General features: G+C 42.0%; 1 protein-coding gene across 2 annotated transcripts in view; it reads left to right on the forward strand.

Moving 5' to 3' along the window:
• AGO2 (argonaute RISC catalytic component 2) overlaps positions 1-23,051 on the forward strand; it is a 50,267-nt gene that overhangs the window by 12,227 nt on the left and 14,989 nt on the right. The window contains exons 2-10 of one of the 2 annotated variants that reach the window (XM_080338594.1): positions 7,448-7,643; positions 11,106-11,226; positions 16,327-16,511; positions 17,651-17,787; positions 17,914-18,048; positions 19,657-19,744; positions 21,482-21,629; positions 21,791-21,910; positions 22,247-22,369. In XM_080338594.1, coding sequence (XP_080194720.1) covers positions 7,448-7,643; positions 11,106-11,226; positions 16,327-16,511; positions 17,651-17,787; positions 17,914-18,048; positions 19,657-19,744; positions 21,482-21,629; positions 21,791-21,910; positions 22,247-22,369 — 1,253 coding nt within the window. The remainder of the gene's footprint in view (positions 1-7,447; positions 7,644-11,105; positions 11,227-16,326; positions 16,512-17,650; positions 17,788-17,913; positions 18,049-19,656; positions 19,745-21,481; positions 21,630-21,790; positions 21,911-22,246; positions 22,370-23,051) is intronic. The other variant, XM_080338595.1, reaches the window with a different exon arrangement.

Raw genomic sequence — 23,051 nt, forward strand, 5'->3', positions numbered from 1 at the left:
TCACCACCTGTGGCACTGATAACCTGTCTGTTTCTGGGCAGAGGCATTTCCCCCCCTGGCCAACTCCAGTTTGACATCGTATGGTAAGGACCACCCCCTTAGCCAGCTTGGGTCAGCTGTCCTGGCTTTGTCCCTTCCCAGCTTCTCGTGCACCTGGTAGAGCGTGGGAAGCCGAAAATGTCCTTGGCTCCCCAGCAACAACCACAACATCAGCGTATTATCAACATTCTTCTCATACTAAATCCAAAACACAGCTACTAGAAAGAAAATTAACTCTATTCCAGCTGAAAACAGGACAGCAACTTATCTGCATCTGACTTGATTTGTAGGATGATAAGGCTCTTATACTGAATTTATTCCTCATAGTGGATATAGATAAGGCCTCCTGACCCGCTGCCCTTTTTTTCTGAGGACACCTTTAGAAATCTGTTAGCCCTCCATCCAGTGACTTGATTGGTACAGCTAAGACAGCAAGTGGCAAATGGAGTGTTCTAAATAGTCTTAGATACACTTTATTTGCATTAAAAGATAAGAACTGGTTTTCCATTTTGCTCTTTACCTGTTTCCGTTCCTGCAGCTGCTTCTCAGGTTATTTGCTATACTGGGCTCTACAAAGTACTGTTTTTCTATAAGATGCGTTATTAGCAGAAAACCTCCTGAAATCTTCTGCCAGTCATATCTTAGTAAAGAACCTTCAATAGTTTAAGATAATGCTGTAACAGATCATAGAACCAGAGAATGGTTTGGGTTGGAAAGGACCTTAAAGATCATCTGGTTCCAACCCCCTGCCATGGGCAGGGACACCTTCCACTAGAAAAGGTGGCTCAAAACCCCATCCTTGGACACTTTCAAGGATGGGGCATCCACAGCTGCTTTGGCAGCCTCAGCACCCTCATGGAGATAAAAGGTGATTAAAAAAGAAAAGGCTGTTACTACTTGTTCTATCACCATACGCCTCTGTAAAAAAATCCCTCTCCAGCTTTCTTGTAATTCCCTTTAGGTACAGAAAGGCTGCTCTGAGGTCTCACCAAGGCCTTCTCTTCTCCGAGCTGAACAAGCCCAGCTCACTCAGCCTGTCCTCCCAGCAGGGCTGTTCCCTCTCATCATCTTTGTGCCCCTCCTCTGGACTTGCTCCAACAGGTCCGTGTCCTCCTTATGTTGGGGGTCCCAGAGTTGGATGCAGGACTCCTGGTGGGGTCTCACAAGAGCAAAGTAGAGGGACAGAATCACCTCCCTGACCTGCTGTCCATGCTCTTTGTGATGCAGCCCAGCATACAATTGGCTTCTGGGCTGCTAGTGCACATTGCTGAGTCCTGTTGAGTTTCTCATCAACCAACACTTTCAAGTCTTTCTCCTCAGGGCTGCTCTCAACCCATTCTCCAACCAGCCTGTATTTGTGGTTGGGGTTGCCCTGACCCCTGTGCTTTTGGCCTTGTTGAACTCCATGAGGTTTACACAGGCCACCTCTCAAGCCTGTCAAGGTCCCTCTGGATGGCATCCCTTCCCTCCAGCGTGTTGACTGCATCACACAGCTCGGTGTCATCACAAACTCGCTGAGGGTGCATTGATCCCATTGTTTGTGCCACTTACAAAGATGTTAAACAGCGCCGGTCCCAGTACCGACCCCTGAGGAACGCCGCTCACCAATGGTCTCCACTTGGACATCGAGCCATTGACCACAACTCTGAGTGTGACCATCCAGCCAATCCACCATCCACCAAGTGGTCCATCTGTTGAATCCACGTCTCTCCAGTTAAGAGACAAGGATCTTGTGCGGGACAGTGTCACATTCCACATTCATAACATCAGTCACCCTTATCCACCAAGGAACCCCATCGTACAAGGCCACCAAATTTGTCAGGCACAGTTTGCCCTTAGTGAAACCATGTTGGCTGTCACCAGTCACCTCTTTATTCTCCATGTGCCTCAGCATAGTTTCCAGGAGGATCTGCTCCATGATCTTGCCGGGCACAGAGGTGAGATATTGGATACAAATGAAGTTCTGGTTCCATCATTTCTTCTGCTTCCATCCAGCACTTTGCTCATGGTTTTCTGAATTCTTGGGGATAATAGATAAATTTCCTTTATTTGTTGTGCTTCATCTAATCCAATAATGCTGTCGCTTGACCAAAGAACTTTTGATTTCCATACTCTAAAATATGCTTAATGAGCAGCAGAGGCAGATGTACAGGTTCTGTACTACCCCTGTAATATCAAGGGAATTGGAGCTGCAGCTTTGAATTTTCCTTATCTCGTAGAAAACACTGCCAGCCTTTTTCCTATCAGTCTCTAACGGTTCTTAACCGAAAGCCAAAAGTTAAACTTCTCTGTATACCCAGACTGTAAGAAAACTTGAAGAGCCCAAAGCTTTTTTATTTGGGTCCTAAAAGGAAAAGGCTGAACTCTCTATTCCTTTTCTTGCTCTGAACTTATATATATGTAAAGAAAAGAAATAACAACTCTATGCAGACCCTGTCAAGGATTTGTACTGGATGTTTTCCACATTCTTTCCAAATGCCTTCTAATGCTGGTAGTTAAATAACTATTTGTGGAAATCCTGTTTGCCTCCCTATGGAGTGTCTTCTCTCCAAGTCTCCCATTCTAAGCCTGTCCTCCTAAAAGGGGACGTGACCTGTTTGCATGCCTGGTGACAGGCCACCAAGGTGGCTGGGGACATGAGATACCAAGAAAGGCTGAGAGAACCAGGTTTGTTCGGCTTCAGGAAGGCTAAAGGGAGATCTTCTGGCTTGCTGGAACTGCCTCAGGGGGCACGATGGAGAAGACAACACCAGACTTGTGGTGGGTGCACCAGAGCGGGGCAGGAGGCGATGACCAGAAGCTGGAACACAAGAAACTCCTGTATAAGGCAAGTTTATTTGACCACAGGGTGATCAAACACTGGAACGAGTTGTAAAAGATGTTGTGGAAATGATCCTTGAAGATACTCAAAACTTGACCTGACAAGTCAACCTGGTCGCTTCCAACCTACTTCATTCCATGTACATGCTACTCAGCACCTCTACAGCAGCAGCTGGAAACGCCTTTTCAAGCAGATGTGTGTGTTCATTTGCCAATCTTGGTTCTTTTTAACCTAAACCCCTTTGAAAAGCGCATCTATTGCGCAGCAATATCTGAAAACACTCGTCGTGATGATCCAGAAGAGCTGCCTTGTTGTGTGCTATTAGAAATAATAAAAACCAAAAGTGAAGCTCCGAATAAGGCTTCCTTCCTCCGCCTTAGCTTCATTTAGAGACTATATTTTTAGAAAAATACTCTTGGAGACTTCCTATTGACAGCCGTAGGTTGCGATAGCCTGATGCTAAAGCATGTGTTGAGTTGTGAAAACCTCACCTGTTTATTAAATATACGTTAGGACTTGCCATACAAAGAAACTTATTGATATAATTACAGCAGTATAATTATGCTCAGACAATCTCCTGTGTCGACAAGCCCTTAGATGCAAGTAGCTTGGCCCCTTCTTGTGTAGTAACTCATTAGGCCTCTGACTGCACATTCAAATTGCATAATTCTTTGCTAAAAACCCTTCAATGTGCAGATTTGGTGCTGACTGGCAGCACTTCCAGGGTGCAGTTAAGCTTTAAAAAATTACAAAGAAGGACAAAAATGGTCTATTTTTTTTTCCAGTAGACATTACACTTGCTAAGATTGATAACTATTAATCCCGAGTTTATGTAAATTGGAATTTTAATGGGAAGTCTGGGGTTTTTCCTTATGAAAATAAGCTTAAGGACAGTATACTGGCACCTCATTATTCAATACACAGCTTACTTTACTTCACGCCTTTAAAATGGTGCGCTCAATGGTCCCATATTGAGGCTGAAATGTTCTTATTATTCATATTATCATCTAGTAAATGAGCCAGGAGCTTCTGATACTCATTACCTGGATGCACCAGTTTATTAATATTTAATCCTTGTTCTAATTCATTCTCCCCTTGACAGGAGCTGGGGCAGCTGAATCACTTTGAACGTAGCGATTGTCTTTTAAGATTGAAGCTCGTGGTTTTTTCTTTGATTGGGAAGAATAAGAAGGCTCTACCCTCTCCATCAGCACCAAATTCAGTATTTTGTGCCTCTACACTTCACAGCTGTAATACATTTTACACAAGCTAATTTGACTTTGCATTCTTCAGCTGAGGCACTCGTCCAAAAAGCAAACTCACATCCCCAAATCGCAATATATATTCTTTTCCTCTTGAAGTTCAATTCATATCCCTCAGTTCTATAGTTAATGCATATGTATCTGGTTTATGCGGCAAAAATATAGGTTGACTGCTTATCAGGTCAGTGCTGCTGTTCAATAAACAGCACTTATCTCCTTGAAGCACCACCCTGCCCTAAATAAGTTTGCCTGGGTAGCTGAGCCAGAAGTAGTTTCCTTTTCAAAAACTTATACTGGATCATTAAAAAAATCACTGAAAACCATGTTGAAAATGAAAATACAGCGTTCTGAAGCAGTTTGATAATTGTATTTTATTCTCCATCAGATGCGCAGGTTGTAAAACTCTGCGGTCACGTCTTTCCCCAGGAGTCTGTGCTTCTCTTAACATTTTATGTTATTATCAAAACTGAATATATGCCCTCGCTCCTATTTACAGTTTGTCACTAAAACTACAGCCAGGGAACGTAATGATATTATTGAGCAACATGTGATTGTGTCGATCCCTGAATGGCTTCGTTACGCCCCTGTGAGAAATGGTGAACGATCCCATTTTAATACAGTGGGAGAAGGATGTATTACTTACTATTGCAGCATAAATAGTTTGTGCAGGAGTTCTCCCCTCTGTGCTGCTGCTCTTTGGACTCCTAAATCTTGTAAGCTTGCTTTTGTTTACTTCATATTTCTAAAAATGAGCCGTGACAAACCAAATCTGGCACAGAAGCAGGAAGGGCAGCGGAATTAGGATGCGGCAGTAGATACCGAAATGTTAGAAGGCATCAAAATAAACAGCAAAGAGAAGACAAATGCTTAATATTGATAATAGTAATACATATTGCAGCTTGAATACAGGGTGTGGGTAACAAGGAATGGAAATGTTAAAATGCAAATGCCAGGAAGAAATGGTAGAAAATTCAAATATATTTGAATATGGAATGGCCGAAACCAGAAATGAGAACCAGATTTCTTTGGTGAACAAGATTCTGGTGGAGTAGAGGTCGATGCTTGGTGCACATCGTCCTGAACTCATTTTGAGATGGATAATAGAAATATTGGTTATATAGCAAGTCTGAATGTTTGTGGGAGTATCTTTTTTATGTTACTTTCCAGCTGTAGTGATAACGCTATAAATAAATTGGTTGTGTTATCCACAGTAGAGGGTTCTTTCTGATTAATGACATGGAAACTTGGCCAACTTGCAATACCAAGCAAGGAGACATGGTGGCTGAGGGGGCCACTTGGCTGAGTTAAACACCTTCCAAAAAGCATTTGAAGCAAACAATGAGAATTGCTGTATTTCCATTAAAAGCAAAACTGAAGGGATAAAAGAATGATCTTTTATCACAGAAACCTGAAGTTTTAGGTGATGGAAATGCCAATCTTCATCAACAAGCGTCTTTAACATATTGATCAAGTTAGCGTTGGAGAGGCTTCCCAAATGTAAAACGAATGAGAAAACTCAAGAATTGTTAAAACAACTAACTAACAGAACCCTCTTATCATGTTCCCAATGTCATTGTTAAAACAACTAACAAAACCCTCTATCACGTTCCCAATGTCAAACTAAACTGTCTGGATTCTGGTATATAGGGAAATTTGGGCTGAAAGGTTAGAAAACAGTAAAAATAAGTAAGGAGATGCTGATGAGTGGGAAACTGGGAGTGTGGAAGGGTAAAGTGTGGAAACGGTGCTACTAAGGTTGGAAATGGTCTTGTTATTATTTTATTAACGATCTTTGCATAAATATTAGGGATTAGTACACGATGCTTCATCATGGGGCGCAGGAGGGGTTGTCAGAAAAGGAGGATCTGAGCATCATCCAGAAAGCAGCAGGGTAATAGAAATGGGTTAAATATATATATATATATATAAAATAGGTTAAGGATGATGTAGGTTGACATTAATAGTGAACTGGGAGATGATTGTCCCTAAACAACCGCATGTATTGAGCGGTCACTGGGTGGCCAAGAGCTGCTGGTACAAGGCCATGGTACAACAGGCAAATGCAGTTCAGGGCTCCTTAACCTCACATTTCCAATTGAGAGGTGAGAATATCAGTGTGATTGTGCTGGACTCGTGTAAAATAACACTTGGTGTTCATTAGAGATGAGCTGAAAATGTATTAGCTTGAAAAAAGACTGGAAAGATGAGGGGGGAAAAACAGGTTTATGAGAAGAGACTAATAGAAGTGGTACAGCCTGGAATTAAGAATTAAATAGGAGTTTGGTTTAAACCTAAAAATACTATAAAGAGTGCATAATCTGAAGATCAATGAGTATAACCTGATAATGAATAAATAAAAACGGAAGGATGTTTCTGAGTGTTAGAGCATCACAGTTCTGAAACAGCTTTCCAATAGGGAAAGTGAGGGTGGAAAAGTGGCGTCTGATCTGTTAATGAAGGGATGTGCCTCCTGAATTTGATAATCCCGGGAAACCACACCTGGAGAGATAATACATAAGTAATATGTAATAATATGAAGTAATACTTAAGTAATGAGAAGCCTCTTGGGTTATTTCGCATGTGAAGATTTTGCTGCAAGTTGTTATTGCTCTAGACCAGGGAAAAACCTGAGTCCTGATGCTGCGGGAGTTCGGAATACTTGACTTGGTACCTTCCCCATGGATTTTTAATGGGATTTTGTAGATTGAAAAAGCTGCGAGCATCTATTACGCTTCTGCTTCACGTTGTGTGATTTACAGCTGGTGTTTGAGCTGAAGAATCCACTACAGCAGCACTGGACTATTTGCTGTTTGCTTGCTGGTCAAAGGAAGCAGCAGAACATAGTTTAATGTATGTAGCTGAAATGCACGCATTGCATTTGCTTTAGGTCCATGCAGCCCATCCGAATGTGATCACAAATGTGGTTTAGGTGCTAGAAACTCAATTTCATAGGCGTTTGCCCAAATAAACGTGGTTGGATGATTCTCTTCAGTGTCTGTTTTGGAATGGAGGTTCTCAACAAAGAGCTGGTTCTGGCTTTCCCAGCAGTGCCCGCTTGGTCTCTCAAATTCCCACCCAGCTGACTTCTTGTATAGGAAAAAGCAATTGATTTGAAGGTTTTGTTCAGTAATCGGGGCTAGAAAATAACAGCAAATGGTGAAGCAGCGTGGGAAGAGCTAGAACTCACAGACTCCTAATAACAGGGTTTTTTCATATTGCTTTAAAAATTGACCAGTTTAAATATCAGTGCTTCATCGGTCAAATAGTCTGTACATTTGTTTACTTGTCGATTTGATGGTTAATTCGTGCTTTCTGTATTTTTCAGTGCTTGCACCTCCTCCACCGTTGCCACCACCAATCCAGGGATATGCCTTTAAACCCCCTCCTCGACCAGATTTTGGCACTTCTGGGCGAACAATCAAACTGCAAGCCAACTTCTTTGAAATGGACATTCCTAAAATAGATATCTACCATTACGAATTGGATATAAAGCCAGAAAAATGTCCTAGAAGAGTTAACAGGTAATAACTGTGCTTTACTTTCCCTCAGTTTACTTACATTCTTGTTTTGCTTTGAAAACTGTGGAGCCGTGTGCCAGTTTTCACTGGTAGCTTCCAACTTTGCTCATCCATCACCATTTTTGCTCCAAATCTTTCTCTACCAATCTAAGACTTCGGTGCTAATTGTCCCTTATTTTGATTGAACTTAAGATGCTTCTTAAGATGCATCTTAAGATGCTGCTGCTGAAAGCCACTGGTGACAGATGGAGAAATTGGATTAACTTTAGCAGAGCTGGTTATAAATCAGCTTGATAAACATGATTTTTCATATTGCTTGGTTTAAATATTGGAGTGCAATTGGCTGATTAACTTCAGTGCAGAGCTGGTGTTACCAGCCTGTTTTCCCACCTTCTCCTACTGCCAAGGGAAGGCAAAACCCATTTGTTTGTGCTGCTGCGAGAGGATCGCGGAGGGACTAAATTAGGTAAGAAATTATCCTTCATCAGCAGATTCTATATAAGGGAAAGATATGCTCCTGAAACAGATAGCAAGGTGAAAACATGATCAGTTGGCCAAGGAAACAAGCAATTAGGTCTTGCATTTTGCATTTGTGCCCTATTAGTCACCCGTGTGGCAACCTCATTGACTTGGAAAACAGCGGTGTTGCCAGAAGCGAAACTTGAGAACAAGACTTGGCACTAACTGGAAACCACAAGTGTCTTCACCGTAACTACCTACATCTTGACTGTAGAGGATCGGAATGGCTTGTTTATATATTCAAGAGCAAACCCTTTCCTTATTAGAAAAGGTTACATGGGGAGAACATGCAGTTGTGAACATGAACGGAGGGTGAAGTCAAAAAAGCCACCCGAAAGCCAGAGTTTTCTTAATGTGAATTAATAGACTGGAATGCATTATCTGTTGTTATTACTGAGTCTTCAGTGTAACAGCATTTTCATCACTACGCTTTGCTGTTCTGTTCTGATTTTTGACTCTGGTGATCTATGATAGTTTTTAAGCTAGGCGAGAATTGAATTTGATTTTAAAAGCAAACACTGTAGTGAGTGTATTAAGTCAAACTCTCTTCTTGCCCAAGGGAAACCCTGCTGATTTTCACTGAAATACTGCGTTGGAGCGCCAAATAAAAGTGTCGCCAGTCCCTTTTTTCCTAGTGGGGGCTGTGAGAGCTTTGCTTTCATTAACCAGTATCTCTGCCACCAGCTCCAGCCTGGCAACTGGTTTGCTGCTGTGGGTTGTAGTTCTGTGCATGGGTGCTTGCTCACCAATGGCAGGGAGCATAATTATTCAATAATAAAGCCCTTTTTCTCACTGAAAAAGGCAAATTACGTTCAGTAGCAAGTTCTTTCTCCGCTGCCAGCTTCCAACCTGCTCTGCTTTGTCAGGTTAGTCACTCCCTCTGTTGTGGTAACAGGAGCAGGTATGAATCTACATAGATTCAATGCCTTTTGCAGTAAACAAGGATGTCATAAACGCATCTGACAGTGCTATGGTGCGTGTTTCTCAGAGCAGTGTGGGAAGAATACAAATCGGATTCGCTTGATGAAGTGCATGCTTTATTTCTTTTGAGTGCTTATTCCTGCATGTACATGCACCTGGGTTTTTGAGAGCCAGAACCTTTCAGTCCTACGTGTATACCTATATTTTTGTGTGTGCTTATACATATATATATACAAGGAATGGTAGTTTTTCAACTGGCTTACACATTAAGAATTGGACTACATGTGCATCCTGCATAATCCTGTGTGTGTATATATATGTCTTTATCTATATCTATATATATATATAGATATATATATGTATATCCCTCGGTTTAATTCATGAGGGCAGCCGGGACTCGTACAAGTTTCAAGATGAGCTTTGCTTGCAGTTGCTGGCCCTCAGTTCTTGGTATGTTCACACAATCTCAGTAAAACCGTAGTCCCAAAGGGCTGAAGTTAGTAAATTGGTAAATAACTCTCTTTATTTAACTTCACAACTTGCTTTTCATTAAGATGTCTCCACCCACAGCTGAGAAGCACCATCACTTAATGTGCCTTGAAGCTGGAAAACCTTAATTAAGAGGTGATGCTCTTTTTTTATATAAAGTAGTTCACAACTGTCTACAACTGCCTGAAAGGAGCTTGGAGCATGGAGGGGGTTGGTCTCTTCTCCCAGGTAGCAAGTGATGGGACAAGAGGAAATGGCCTCAAGTTGTGTCAGATGAGGTTCATATTGGATATTAGGAAAAAATTCTTCACAGAAAGGGTTGTGAGGTAATTGGAACAGGCTGCCCAGGGCAGTGGTGGAGTCACCATCCCTGGAGGGGTTTAAAAGCCATTTAAACGAGGTTCTTAGGGACATGGTTTAGTGCTAGAGTTGGGTTATGCTTGGACTCGATGATCCCAAGGGTCTCTCCCAACCAGGTTCTATGATTCTACAATTGGAAGAACTTACTCAGTAAGAGAATGGGTTTTCCATTGCTCAGTCTTCAACTCAAGGTTGCAAAACGCCTCCTTCTTCCCACCCTCCAAACTACGTCCTTGTTCAGGCACACATTGCAGACCTGAGCCAGGACTTACCAGGTCAAGTTTTACTCACACCTCTTAGGAGGTCAGGCAAGTTTATTTTAGCGGTTACATCTTGTCTTAAAGCTTTGGCTTGTCAATTAAACTAGTCTTCATTCTTTTCTTGAACTGTAGTAATGTAGTTTCATCTCACAATTTTACATCGCTGTAGTATCTAACTGTATGCTGGGTTAATTGCCTTTCCAAGTCAAGGTGTGTGAAATAGTCACCTGCAGCATCTCTGTGCTGCTGCTTGGCAAGGGTATTGAAGAAAGAGGGTGCTGTGGTTTCCTTTCTGTGTCAGTTTACCTTCTTAATGCCCTTTTGCCCCGAGCTGTATGTTAAGGATCTTATAGGCAGCATATTGTAGGTGACTGATGGATTTCAGATTTTACAGCCATGTAAGGACGTGTCTTTGGGACATTTGGACAAGAGACCTTTGGCATCAGAAGGTGGTGTTATCCCACAGACCTCTCATGGGCTGGTGAACTGCTTTGCATGACCAGTGTGTAAACACTGTGGTTTGACAAGAACTTTGTAACCTCATTCATACAAACACGAAACTTAATGCCAGCTACGCTTAAATGCATTTGTATTTTTAATATTCACCGGTCCCAGTGAATGTACACATCCAGTTCTATTGGACGGGTCCCAGTTCCGTTGCAGAAGATCACAGAAAAGAGGCAGGAAAGTTTCAATCTGAAAAAGGTAAAAACAGCTGCTTTAAGAAAACAGTTTAGTCTGTGAAACTGTGTCTTTAATTCAGATCAGTCAAACAAATCTTGTCTTTAATACCCACCAGTGGACAACCCTTTCATTTACCTAATGCCTCTATTCATAAATATTAGTGTTAGTGTTCATTTGGTGCTTCACATCAAAAGTAAAAAGTTGAATTAATGTAATCTTTTTGTATTTTCAGAGAAATAGTGGAGCATATGGTTCAGCACTTTAAAACCCAGATTTTTGGGGATCGCAAACCGGTGTTTGATGGAAGAAAAAACCTTTACACAGCTATGCCGCTTCCCATTGGGAGAGATAAAGTAAGTTTTAAATATAAGTTTCTAATTGGAGATTTTAATGTCATATTTGCAGAGCTTTTCTAGTAACTGATAGGCAATGATTTGCTATTTCTGGAACAGATGTCTCCTTCCGTCGCCACTTTGCTCAGAGTGTGTATTGTCAGGACAGCAGCGTGAGCTTGTTGCCATCAGAATGGTCACTCCCTTTTCCATCTTCTTTCTTTCCTCCCTGTGATTCTCACTCTCCACCAGCCGGAATAAACTCCCCCATCCCTCTCTTGGTGATGTGGAACCTCTTTGCTAATCCTTCACGACATGAGAGCCAAATTAATTTGAACCGTGCAGGTTGAGACCTGCTGGCTCAGCCCTGGGGCAATTGGAGAGGACTTGTTTTGTTTGTCTGTGGGGTGGTGACCTCTTTGGTCACTCCAAAGCTGCAAATTGTACCCATCATTGACTGTTGAAGCACAAGGGACTGTGTTGGAACACGCTAACGCACAAACCGTATAAAATAATTGAGCCTACACTTCTGCGGTCTAGTATCAGATGGAATTTTCCGTGGCCTTTTTTATTTAGGTGATGAACACGTGAGGATACAGTCGTTCTCGTTACTCTACGGTCATTCCCAGAGGTTGTTATTCCTTCTGCTCTGGGTGCAAGGTGGGGTGTGCACGGTTACAGGGGCCAACTGTCCCATCCCATACAAGTTGATTACAACCTGACTAGACAAAATAAAAGTAAAGGGGGAAAGGAAAATACAGAGAAACGTGGCAACTTGCTTTTGTGACTGGGAACGGAGATGAGGTCTTCCTAAATTGAGTAGCAGCGTGTTATAATACTGTTGATGCTGCCCTTCGATGTCTCGTATTGTGGGCCTCTGCAGTGCTTGACATAGCTAATAGTTCCACCTGAATCCAGTTCTTTATCTCGTGTGTGTAATTTTTATTTCCCCTCAATGTATTAAAGTGAATCTCATGCAGTAAAGCTCAGTCTCTATTCCAGTCTTAATTATTTTTCATTAACTGATAAGCTAGTGTCTAGGGAAACTATAAAGGAATCATTTAAAATGATTTATTTTTCACTTTCACATATGGCGTTCCAGTTCCTACAGGCTGGAAATACAAGATTGCTCAGTGTTTGCTAAAGGTGGAAAAATACTCAATGAGCATCTCCTAGGGGTTTAAACAAGTTCTCTGGATACACACAGAGCTCTTTCTAACTAGAATACTTTCCAAGTTGTGGATGGCTGACAATATATTTTACGCCAAGTATGGAATTCTGCATTTCATAAGGTAAATGAAAAAATGGTCGATCTATGGAGGATCAAATGAATCCTCAGATCTTAGACTTTGTGAGGTGCAAGTTGACCCTCCTCTGATGGGAATGGGAGGAGATGAAACACTCCTGTTCCTTCCGTGTCTGGATTCCTGCTGACCAAACAGGACTCGATTCACTTTGGATTTTCAAGCCCACGTGTAGTAAACCGTACACCGTAAAAATAAAGTCTAGTGACTGCGTCAGCAGGAAATGCTTTTGATGCCCTGATTCCTTCGTGTCCGTGCAAGCCAATGTTGTAACCTACACCTGGGAAAAGGCGGACTAACAATTTCATTAACCATTTTGGGTGGGACAGAATTAGCCAGCCAAAGCAATGATTGTTTGCAAAAGGCAGTCGCTGAGGACGGTGTTTTTAGTGGAGTTTCGCACAAGCTGGTTCAAATAGTTCCATCTGTGGCTCATATTTAGGCTCGCTTTTAATAAACTCCTATTTTTGCCTATTACCCATGGGATCTGGGACTTTGTCAGTTGTTCTGCCTTATGTATATTAATATTAACACGGAGGAAAGACGTAGTAGAGATGAATCTTCAGCTGGTTTAAATCAGAAATATAGCTTAATGAGGGAAATTTTTACATGGTGCTAAATTGGTTTGAGCACAGTTTAAACCAGTATAAAGCTTTTAGGTATTAGAACTTTCCTCCAGCATTATTAGATGAGGTTTCTTTGGGGTTTGGTGGTTTTTTGGCCATTCCGTACATAACAAATGTTGCACGTTTACTGCACATCTGATTACATATAGGATCATATAGAAAAGATTCATGAACATACCATGACTAATAGAGGATCCTTAATCTTAGTGGAAGAAGGTTGTGATTTCTGGGGTTGGGTACATCTTACACCATCTTTAATTAGGAAAGCAGTAATTATGAATGAACCGAGTTGCAGTTTGATACAGAAATCCTGCTTAGCTCCAGATTTCTGAGCAAGTCCCTGGGAGTTCGGCATCCAAATACTTGGTTGGAAACTCTTTTCCTCTGGAAAAGATTGAGAAGAGACACATTGAATGCTCAAAGCACAATAAAATAATCACGTAGCGTTGCGTATATTTTATAGAGGAGTACTAAGAACTCCCCAGAAACACATGGACAAGTTTAATTTTCAATTCTGATTGCAGTGTGACCTTGAGTACGTTGATTAAGGACACATTTTTCGATCCTAATGTATTTTGATTTTTTGTTTTAAACATACACTCTTCAGTAGCGTGTAATTCAGGTGAGATACTAAAGGAACATAAACCTGGGAAGCTAAATTTAAGCCTTATTTATTGCAGTGACTGCAACTGTTTTGAAGTAGGATAGACCGAGCAGCAAAAACTGGGCTGAATTGAGTGCTGCAAACTTCATTGATAGCAACTGCAGCAGAAATTCTTCAATCCCAGGTCTTTTATTTCTACTGGTGACACAGATACTGCAACACAGTTAGTCCCGCTCTTCATCTTTTCCATCACGGTGAAGGAGCTTCATAAATTGAAGTTGTTAATAGTCAGCTGAGTTGTGTTTTAACAGCATCGGCAAGAATAGAAATTACGAAACTTGGAGGAGTTGAAAGAAAAGCCCAGTTGAGGAGTGACGGATCTTCCATCCACTGTAAATGAGATACAAGTTGAAGACCTTTTGATGGCTTCATGGAAAGCGTCCAGCCTGAACCTTGATTTGCACAGGTTTTCAGCAGAGTTCACCTTCCGGGCCCCAGTCAGACCAGCAAACCCATAATTACCAACTATTGCTCCTTCTTCTGCTCCAGTCTCCTGGTGAATAATGTTTGTACTAGAGGAGATGTGGCTGTAATGCTAATTTTGACTGCGTACTATTGTCAACTTGTTTTTTTGGGGGGATACAGGGAGGTTTATTGTTTTGTATCTTTCCTATTTTTTGACTGAAGGCGCTGTTGCAAAAGACCAGATCTATCAAGTTGCTGCTACCCATGTATTATTTTTGCTAGCCCACTAATTGCAGTTTTTCTGTCAGGCGAATGCCTTTGATATTTAAATTGTCAACTCCCTAGGACAGGAAAATGCAATGTTGATATTTGTATATAGCACAAAGGATTCTCTCATCTTGTTGTTTCTTGTAGTCGCTCCCAGAACTGCTCATCACTTCAGACGAGCCTCAGTTTTAGTCTAAGAACTTCTGTGCTCAGGCTTTCTGTGGTGTAATGAAGAGAAAAACATCAGCATTACAAGTAATTGGCTAAAGTAATTTACTATAATTTAGTTTGCCAATGGTTTTTAGGCAAAAAATTCAACGTAGGGAACAACATATCAAAGCAGTGCCCTTGTTTCCTACCTGCTGCCATCACCAGTGCTTGGGGGGGTCATAGTTTGTTCTTGCTGTGGTATTTAAAAATAAGAGGTTGGTGGGTTTTGTGGCTTTTAGAGCGAAAATACCAGAAATTCATGAATCCTGGCAGCCAGTGACAGACCCCTATTTATTTCAGGGTCAGTGGGGTGGAGTCCAGTTGAGGCCTGTATCCAGTGCAGTGCCTCAGGGGCAGTACTGGGGCCTGTATTATTCAATATATTCATCAATGACTTGAATGAGGGAACAGAGTGACTGTCAGCAAGTTTACTGGTGACACCAAGCTGGGAGGAGTGGCTGACACGGCAGAGGCTGTGCTGCCATCAGAGACCTGGACAGGATGGAGAGCTGGGCAGGGAAAAATTGAATGAAATAGAACAAGGGCAAGTGTAGAGTCTTGAATCTGGGCAGAACAACCCCAGGTTCCAGCATAAGTTGGGGAATGAGCTGTTGGAGAGCAGTGTAGGGGAAAGGGACCTGGGGGTCCTGGGGACAGCAGGGTGACCATGAGCCAGCACTGGGCCCTTGTGGCCAGGAAGGCCAACGGTACCTGGGGTGGATGAGAAGGGGGTGGTCAGTAGGTCAGAGAGGTTCTCCTGCCCCTCTGCTCTGCCCTGGGGAGACCACACCTGGAATCTTGTGTCCAGTTGTGGCCCCTCAGTTCCAGCAGGACAGGGAACTGCTGGAGAGAGTCCAGTGCAGGGCAATGAAGATGCTGAAGGGAGTGGAGCATCTCCCGTGTGAGGAAAGGCTGAGGGAGCTGGGGCTCTGGAGCTGGACAAGAGGAGACTGAGGGGTGACCTCATTCATGGTTACAGATATATAAAGGGTGAGTGTCAGGAGGATGGAGCCAGGCTCTTCTCGGTGACAACCAATGATAGGACAAGGGGTAATGGGTTCAAACTGGAACACAGGAGGTTCCACTTAAATTTGAGAAGCAACTTGTTCCTGGTGAGGGTGGCAGAGCCTGGCCCAGGCTGCCCAGGGGGGTTGTGGAGTCTCCTTCTGTGCAGACATTCCAACCCACCTGGACACCTTCCTGTGTAACCTCATCTGGGTGTTCCTGCTCCATGGGGGGATTGCACTGGATGAGCTTTCCAGGTCCCTTCCAGCCCTTGACATTCTGTGATTCTGTGATTTTAGGCGTTCAGGAGTCGACATGAGCAGTGATCCATTAGCATGTGTTGGGCACCGGAAATCACATTATTGGATCTTCACAGAGACCTCCAAGTTGCTACACAAGCACTTCTCAATTATAACGTTACCTCAAAGATGTACATAAATGCACGGCAGCTTTCTCAAATACACCTTTGGAGAGACCTAGCTGGAAAAAGAGGCTGTACCTAATGAATATTGTTTCTTCATTACTGCTTTTTGTCTCCTCCTGTGCTTCGTAGCATTCAGAGGAATCCATCATCCCATCCAAGCCTCGTTTTGCCATTGAAATGGAAAGAATCATCTTGGTTTGTTGTTTGGCATTGTTGCAGGTGGAGCTGGAGGTCACACTGCCAGGAGAAGGAAAGGACAGGATATTTAAGGTGGCCATAAAGTGGATGTCCTGTGTGAGTCTGCAGGCTTTACACGACGCTCTTTCTGGTCGGCTGCCGAGTGTCCCGTTCGAAACCATCCAGGCGCTGGATGTGGTGATGAGGCACTTGCCTTCCATGAGGTGAGGAGAAGACCCTGGTGGTGTTTAGGATGTTGTGTTGTTCTTTGAATCATTTCAGTGGCTTTTTGGGCAGGCCGTGCTTTCATAACTCAACCAAAATAATAGCTCTGGTGTGCTCAAGTGAGAGGCAATATGTTGCTTCTCTGCTCATCGTGTGGGATTAGGAGCATCCAGCCTGGGCACAAGTCCCTTTCCCTGCTGGTTTGTGTGATGTTTGCTGCCATCTCTATGATATTTTATGATAGGACAAGGGGTAATGATTTTAAACTGAAAGGGGATAGATCCAGAATAGATGTAATTAAGAGATTCTTCCTTATTAGAGTGGTGGAACACTGGCCCAGGTTGCCCAGAGAGGTGGTGGATGAACCATCCCTGGAGACATTGAAGGTCAGGTTGGATGAGACTGAGCAACCTGAGCTGGTGAAGATGTCCCTGCTCATGGCAGGGGTGGCACTGGGTGACCTTTAAAGGTCCCTTCCAACCCAAACCATGGTCTCTCTCGTACCCCGTTTCTCTCTAGGCTTCAGGGAAGGAACTTTCCCTGTGTGGAACATAGTAGACATGTAAAGATTACATTGACTTTATCCTCACAATAAGGATAGAAAGAAAATCCCTTTAGCCAGGTTTTATGACACCCAGCCCAAACTAGTTAGGCACAAATCTTTGTTCAGAGAAACATATTGACGCTGGTTTGATTAATTTGATATACAAAGTGTGCAGTACTGAATTACTAAGATGAAAGGTGCCTCAAAAATATTTGTTAGATGAGTTGCTCACCCACGCAAAGTTTCCATGGATTTCAGATCAAGCCGTACACAAGGGGAGATATTATGTCATTGTATTAGTAGCAGAGATGTTTAATTATTTTCTTACTGAAACACAGCTGAAAAAATGTTATTATTGCCTTTAATTTGAATTAGAAGGTATATTAAGAAACGTGCTGAAAATAAATTTAAACCAACACAAGTTACAGCCAATTTCTTGCTGTAGCGATATGGATTCTGAGAGTTGTAACCTGAATCCTGACAGGAATCTCAGATTATTTGTAATTTGAAACACTGACACTTCTGTGCTTTTGAATATGAGAATTTACGTTAGTTATGGCTTTTCATGCTCTGAATTTCTGTTGTTTATTGCAGATATACTCCTGTGGGGCGATCTTTCTTTACAGCTTCAGAAGGATGCTCAAATCCATTGGGTGGCGGCAGAGAAGTTTGGTTTGGCTTCCATCAATCAGTCAGACCTTCCTTGTGGAAAATGATGTTGAATATTGATGGTAGGTCCTATAAAAATATTGACGTGTCTTTCTCTTTCATTGGAAAGCCGGAAAGTTGGTTCTGTTTGTTGGATTCTTAAAAGTTTCCTCGGTATTGTTAAATAACAGTAACATTTTTGCCTACAGTGTCTGCAACTGCGTTTTACAAAGCACAGCCAGTTATCGAGTTTGTATGTGAAGTTTTGGACTTCAAAAGCATTGAAGAACAACAAAAACCTCTGACAGATTCCCAAAGGGTAAAGTTTACCAAAGAAATAAAAGGTAATAATTCAATTACATAAAACTGCTTTATTCTATCTGATGATTTGTTACCACTACATATTCAAAATACTCTATAGCAGTTGCCTTATTGGGAGGCAGCTTATTGCACCAAACAGCGCATCCATTTTTTGAGCAAAACTAAGAGGCAAGAACTATTTTATTACTTACATATATTTCAAGACTTTCAGAAGTTTACTGATTGTTTTAAGTTTCAATCTGCTTGGCTTTTTTTCTTAATACATGGGTTAATCTCTGTAGCTTGACAGGCCACTTTGTGAATAAAAGCAAAGTTGTGTCAGTTCAGGCAAATACGCGTCTTCAGGTTTGATGAATCACCAGCATAAAAGGTTAAGTGAGCGTATTCATTTGTTATTTCTTTTTGAACTGGCCACATTTAGAGCTCAGTTATGCACACAAGTGAATTATCACAGACTCGAGGCGCTGCTGAGATCTTTTCAGCACGTAGAGCAACATCCCTTTCTATGTCAATCTCCTTAAAAACAATTTATCTCCCCAAGCGAGTGTTGCTTCGTTATATTGAGAAGCTACATTTACTGTAGTACTTTGCTCGCTTAAAGTATCTCTTATCTCTAAAGTAAATACAAGTTAACAGTTAAAAATACAAAAACCTCATATTTTTCACTTTCGGAACTTATCGACAGTGCCAGTTCCATGACAAAGATACTCCAGTTCCTAATCTAATGAGTTCAAACTGGTCACAAAGGCTGGGATTTCATGTTTAAGAACATTAAAGAATTACCAGACCTTAAACTTGTCAGGATTTTCATATTCCAGATTTTACTCATAATCTAGCAATGTGGTTTTGCATATTGACATATCTCATAAAAGATACATATACTCTCTTGATACATATACTCTCTTGGAAGCTTACTACACTTATTCTAATATGTAAAGATTGAATCAAAGAGGTGGAGGAGGAAGGAATCTTACTGTTTGTCATCACCAAAGGTTGTGGAAAATCAAGGTCCTTCCTTCATGATACAGAAGAAAACAAGTTAGAAAAACAAACCCCATAAATCCATCTTCCTTGTTTCTACGAAACATCCGCAAAAATCATCTTTGCCCAATTAGAAGTCGGCAGGAAAAGTATAAATAAATCCTGAGCTTGCACTGGTTGTAAATGTTGTGCAAATGTAATCAGGTGCTGAACCGCCAGCTGCTTTTGTCCTTTTTTCCGCAAGAGTTTTCCTTCTCCAGATACAAGAAGTCGTCTGGAATTTGCAGCAAAGCTGGTTGTAAATGGAGGTATTGCGGTAGCCGTTTATCTTTTAATGAAAATACCATCGTGCAGATTTCGGAGGGATTCATGAAAACTTGGTACTTCTTGGAGGTTTCATAATAGGTGGCACTTTGAGCTGTAACAAGTTACATAGGAAGATCAGGGTGGCATTTGGCAAATTATTGGTGCTTTTGATAGAGAGGGGAAATACGTGGCGTTAGCAGCCTGAATCTGTACACGTGTGCTCATTTATTAACTCTCAGAACATGCTAATGAGCGAATGACTTAAATGCGCATCTTGTGTAGCAATCAAGGGCACTGACACCTGCGTTTCCAAGAAACGTTGATACCTATTTTCCTATTTTTAGGTCTAAAGGTGGAGATAACACACTGTGGACAAATGAAGAGAAAGTACAGAGTGTGCAATGTCACCCGACGACCAGCAAGTCACCAAACGTAAAGTATTTTGCTTCTTTTTAAGCACGTGTTTGCTGTCAGGCTGGTAAAATATCTTGCCTGCCTTATTAACACAGGAAAAGTTGTTTTGGAAAATGATACTTTCTTTGATCAGTGTATTTAAAATACTCCTCAAAGTATTTTCCCAGTTTTGCTCTTCTTTTTGTTCTATTTCGATCCTATAATGAATGTCACAGAATCACAGAATCGACTGGGTTGGAAAAGACCTCAGAGATCATCCAGTCCAACCCTTGGTCCAACTCCAGCCCATTGACTAGATCATGGCACTAAGTGCCATGGCCAATCTCAGTTGAAAAACCTCCAGGGCCGGTGAGTCCAGCGCCTCCCTGGGCAGCCATTCCAATGCCTGACCACTCTCTCTGCACAGAATTGCTTTCTAACAGCCAGCCTCAATTTCCCCTGGCAGAGTTGAAGCCCATGGCCCCTTGTCCTATTGCTGATGCCTGGGAGAAGAGACCAATCCCCAGCTGGCTACAACTGCCCTTCAGGTAGTTCTAGAGAGTGCTGAGCTCACCTCTAAGCCTCCTCTTCTCCAGACTAAACAAGCCCAGCTCCCTCAGCCTCTCCCCGTAGGTCTTGTGTTCAAGTCCCTTCCCCAGTCTTGTTGCTCTTCTCTGGACCCGCTCCAGCACTTCAATCTCTTTCCTGAGCTCAGGGGACCAGAACTGAACACAATACTCCAGGTGTGGCCTCCCCAATGCAGAGCACAGGGGAAGGATCACTGCCCTTGTCCTGCTGACCACGCTGGTTTGGATACAGGGCAGGACACCATTGGCCTTCTTGGCCACCTGGGCACACTGGTGGCTCATGTTGAGCTTCCTGTCCATGAGTCCCCCCAGGTCCCTTTCTGCCTGGCTGCTCTCCAGCCACTCTGTGCCCAGCCTGGAGCGCTGCAGGGGGTTGTTGTGGCCAAAGTGCAGCACCCGGCACTTGGCCTTGTTGAACTTCATCCCACTGGAATCGGCCCATTTTTCTATGTCCTCTCATTGGAAACAATCATTTTGTTTTAGATCCGTAGTAGGTTGCTTTGTTTGTGGCTTTGTTTTTTAATTTACGGATTTCTTCAACACTGGTGCCCTATTGGTAGCGTAATGTTTCCCACAATTGTTGAGTAGAAAAGTGGTGCCAGTTGGGATCAGTTTTCTAATCTTATTACCAATCTGTTTTTCCTCTGGAGAAGATGTTTGTATTTAATAACTAAATCACCCAAGATTTGCAGAGACCTTGAACGCGCAGGTATTTATTCCCATTTTTAAGTAGTATAAAGAACAAAACTGATATCAGCTCTTTAGAAGAACGTAACTGATCAATATATAATTCTGGTATTTAATTGTTTGGGCTTTGTTTTGTACTCTTAGTACAGGCTTAGTACAAGCTTACTCATAGTAGCTTCCTGCTTTCTGTGCATGACATATCATAAAATGTAGAACTATAAGTATCCCAGAAAAGCAGAAAACATTAATCTTTGTCTTAAAGGCTTTTAGGAAACTTGATTTATAGCTTCAGGTATCGAGTGTTAGAAACAGCCTTCTCTGGTGTTATTAGAAAATACACAGTGGTGGCAACAAGGGAATCCTAATTATATAACTTGCATCATTTAAACAAGATGAGTTTAATCTCCATTAAGTTTAATTTACACCGAGAAAGGCATTGAGCAAGTGTGGGAGAATATGCTGCATAAAGTAACGGCTCCTTTTCCTATTTGATTTCCAACAGATTCCCGCTTCAGCAGGAGAACGGACAGACAGTTGAATGCACTGTAGCTCAGTATTTTAAAGACAGGCACAAATTAGTTTTACGCTACCCTCACCTTCCGTGTTTACAAGTTGGGCAGGAGCAGAAACACACGTACCTTCCTCTCGAGGCAAGTAAATATTGAGATAATATTCTGGGAATGGGGGTCAGAGGGGAAAAAAAGGCTCAAATATCAACAAACCTTTTTGAGCAGCCCATTTTAGCAATTTAGGGAAACAAACTATAGTTGAATTGTGGTTTTTAACTTCATTTTACGCGGGGATGTTGTAGGTGTGCAACATAGTGGCAGGACAAAGATGCATCAAGAAACTCACTGACAATCAAACTTCCACTATGATTCGAGCAACCGCCAGATCAGCACCTGACCGCCAAGAGGAGATTAGCAAATTGGTGAGTGTTCCGCTAAAATCGAGAGGAGTGGAGGGATGGACTTAGTGTCTGCTAATAGTAAAAGAAAGATGAATTTGTGCACTGCACCCAGGTTATGTTTTTGTAAGGCTTTCTCCATTAATCGGAGAGAAATACGTTCTCACAAAAGGTTTTTCAAGTGTGCTTATGCTGCTTCATTTCAAATTTTGAGGCGTCCGTGTATCCGAGTGGCTCGGAACGCTGATCACCCGTATATAAGGGATATGTGCCAAAATGCAGGTCATATCAAAAGGTATTCGTATCTCATAAAAAGAACTTATTTTTCTACAAGAAATACCCAATTCCTTTTAATTGCAGATGCGGAGCGCGAGTTTTAATACCGACCCCTATGTTCGTGAGTTCGGAATAATGGTCAAAGATGAAATGACGGATGTGACGGGTCGAGTCCTGCAGCCTCCGTCCATCCTCTACGGAGGCCGGGTACGTGGAGCATCAGTTACCAGCTGTGATAACTTCCATCCTATGGTTACTTTAAATGAGTAGTGTTGGGTGTAATGGCATAAAGTCATCACACATGTAGTGTTCAGACTTAGTAATTTCTCCAAGTCCTTCAACATTTTGCTTGTGATGATCTGTCCCTCCATAGCTTCTTTATTTTGGGAAGTATAGCACTTATATAGACTTGAGACAAATGTTTGTGAGCTGTGTTTTGCCTTTCACACACTGTTTTATTGTGTGGTGCAAGAAGAAACCTGCAAATAGATTAAATTGTGTGCAGAGAAGAACAGAAACAACTTGAGTTATTATTGTTTGTTTTTGCCTCCCTGAACTCCGAAATCTCCCTCAACTTCTGGTGGGTTTTGAGTGTCCTGTGTAGAGCGGCCGTATTTAGGCAACTATCTTAAACTGTTATCTCTATCAACATCTTTTTCTCTGAGCCATCTCGTCCCGTTGGAGTATTTACTCACAGCTTATTTCTCTACAAAGGCTTTTCAGTCGACCTTTCTGACAAAATCTTCCTATTGTGGTGTCTTTCCAAAAAAAGATATATATATATAAAAAATATGTCTTGTTTTTATGCAAGAGGAAAGCCTTGATACATATTAAGGTAATTAACATTATCAGAATTACTTTAGTCATCTTATTATATCCCTTGTTCTCT

This window comes from Nesoenas mayeri, assembly GCF_963082525.1.
Source record: "Nesoenas mayeri genome assembly, chromosome: 2".
NCBI classification, from domain to species: Eukaryota; Metazoa; Chordata; class Aves; order Columbiformes; family Columbidae; genus Nesoenas; species Nesoenas mayeri.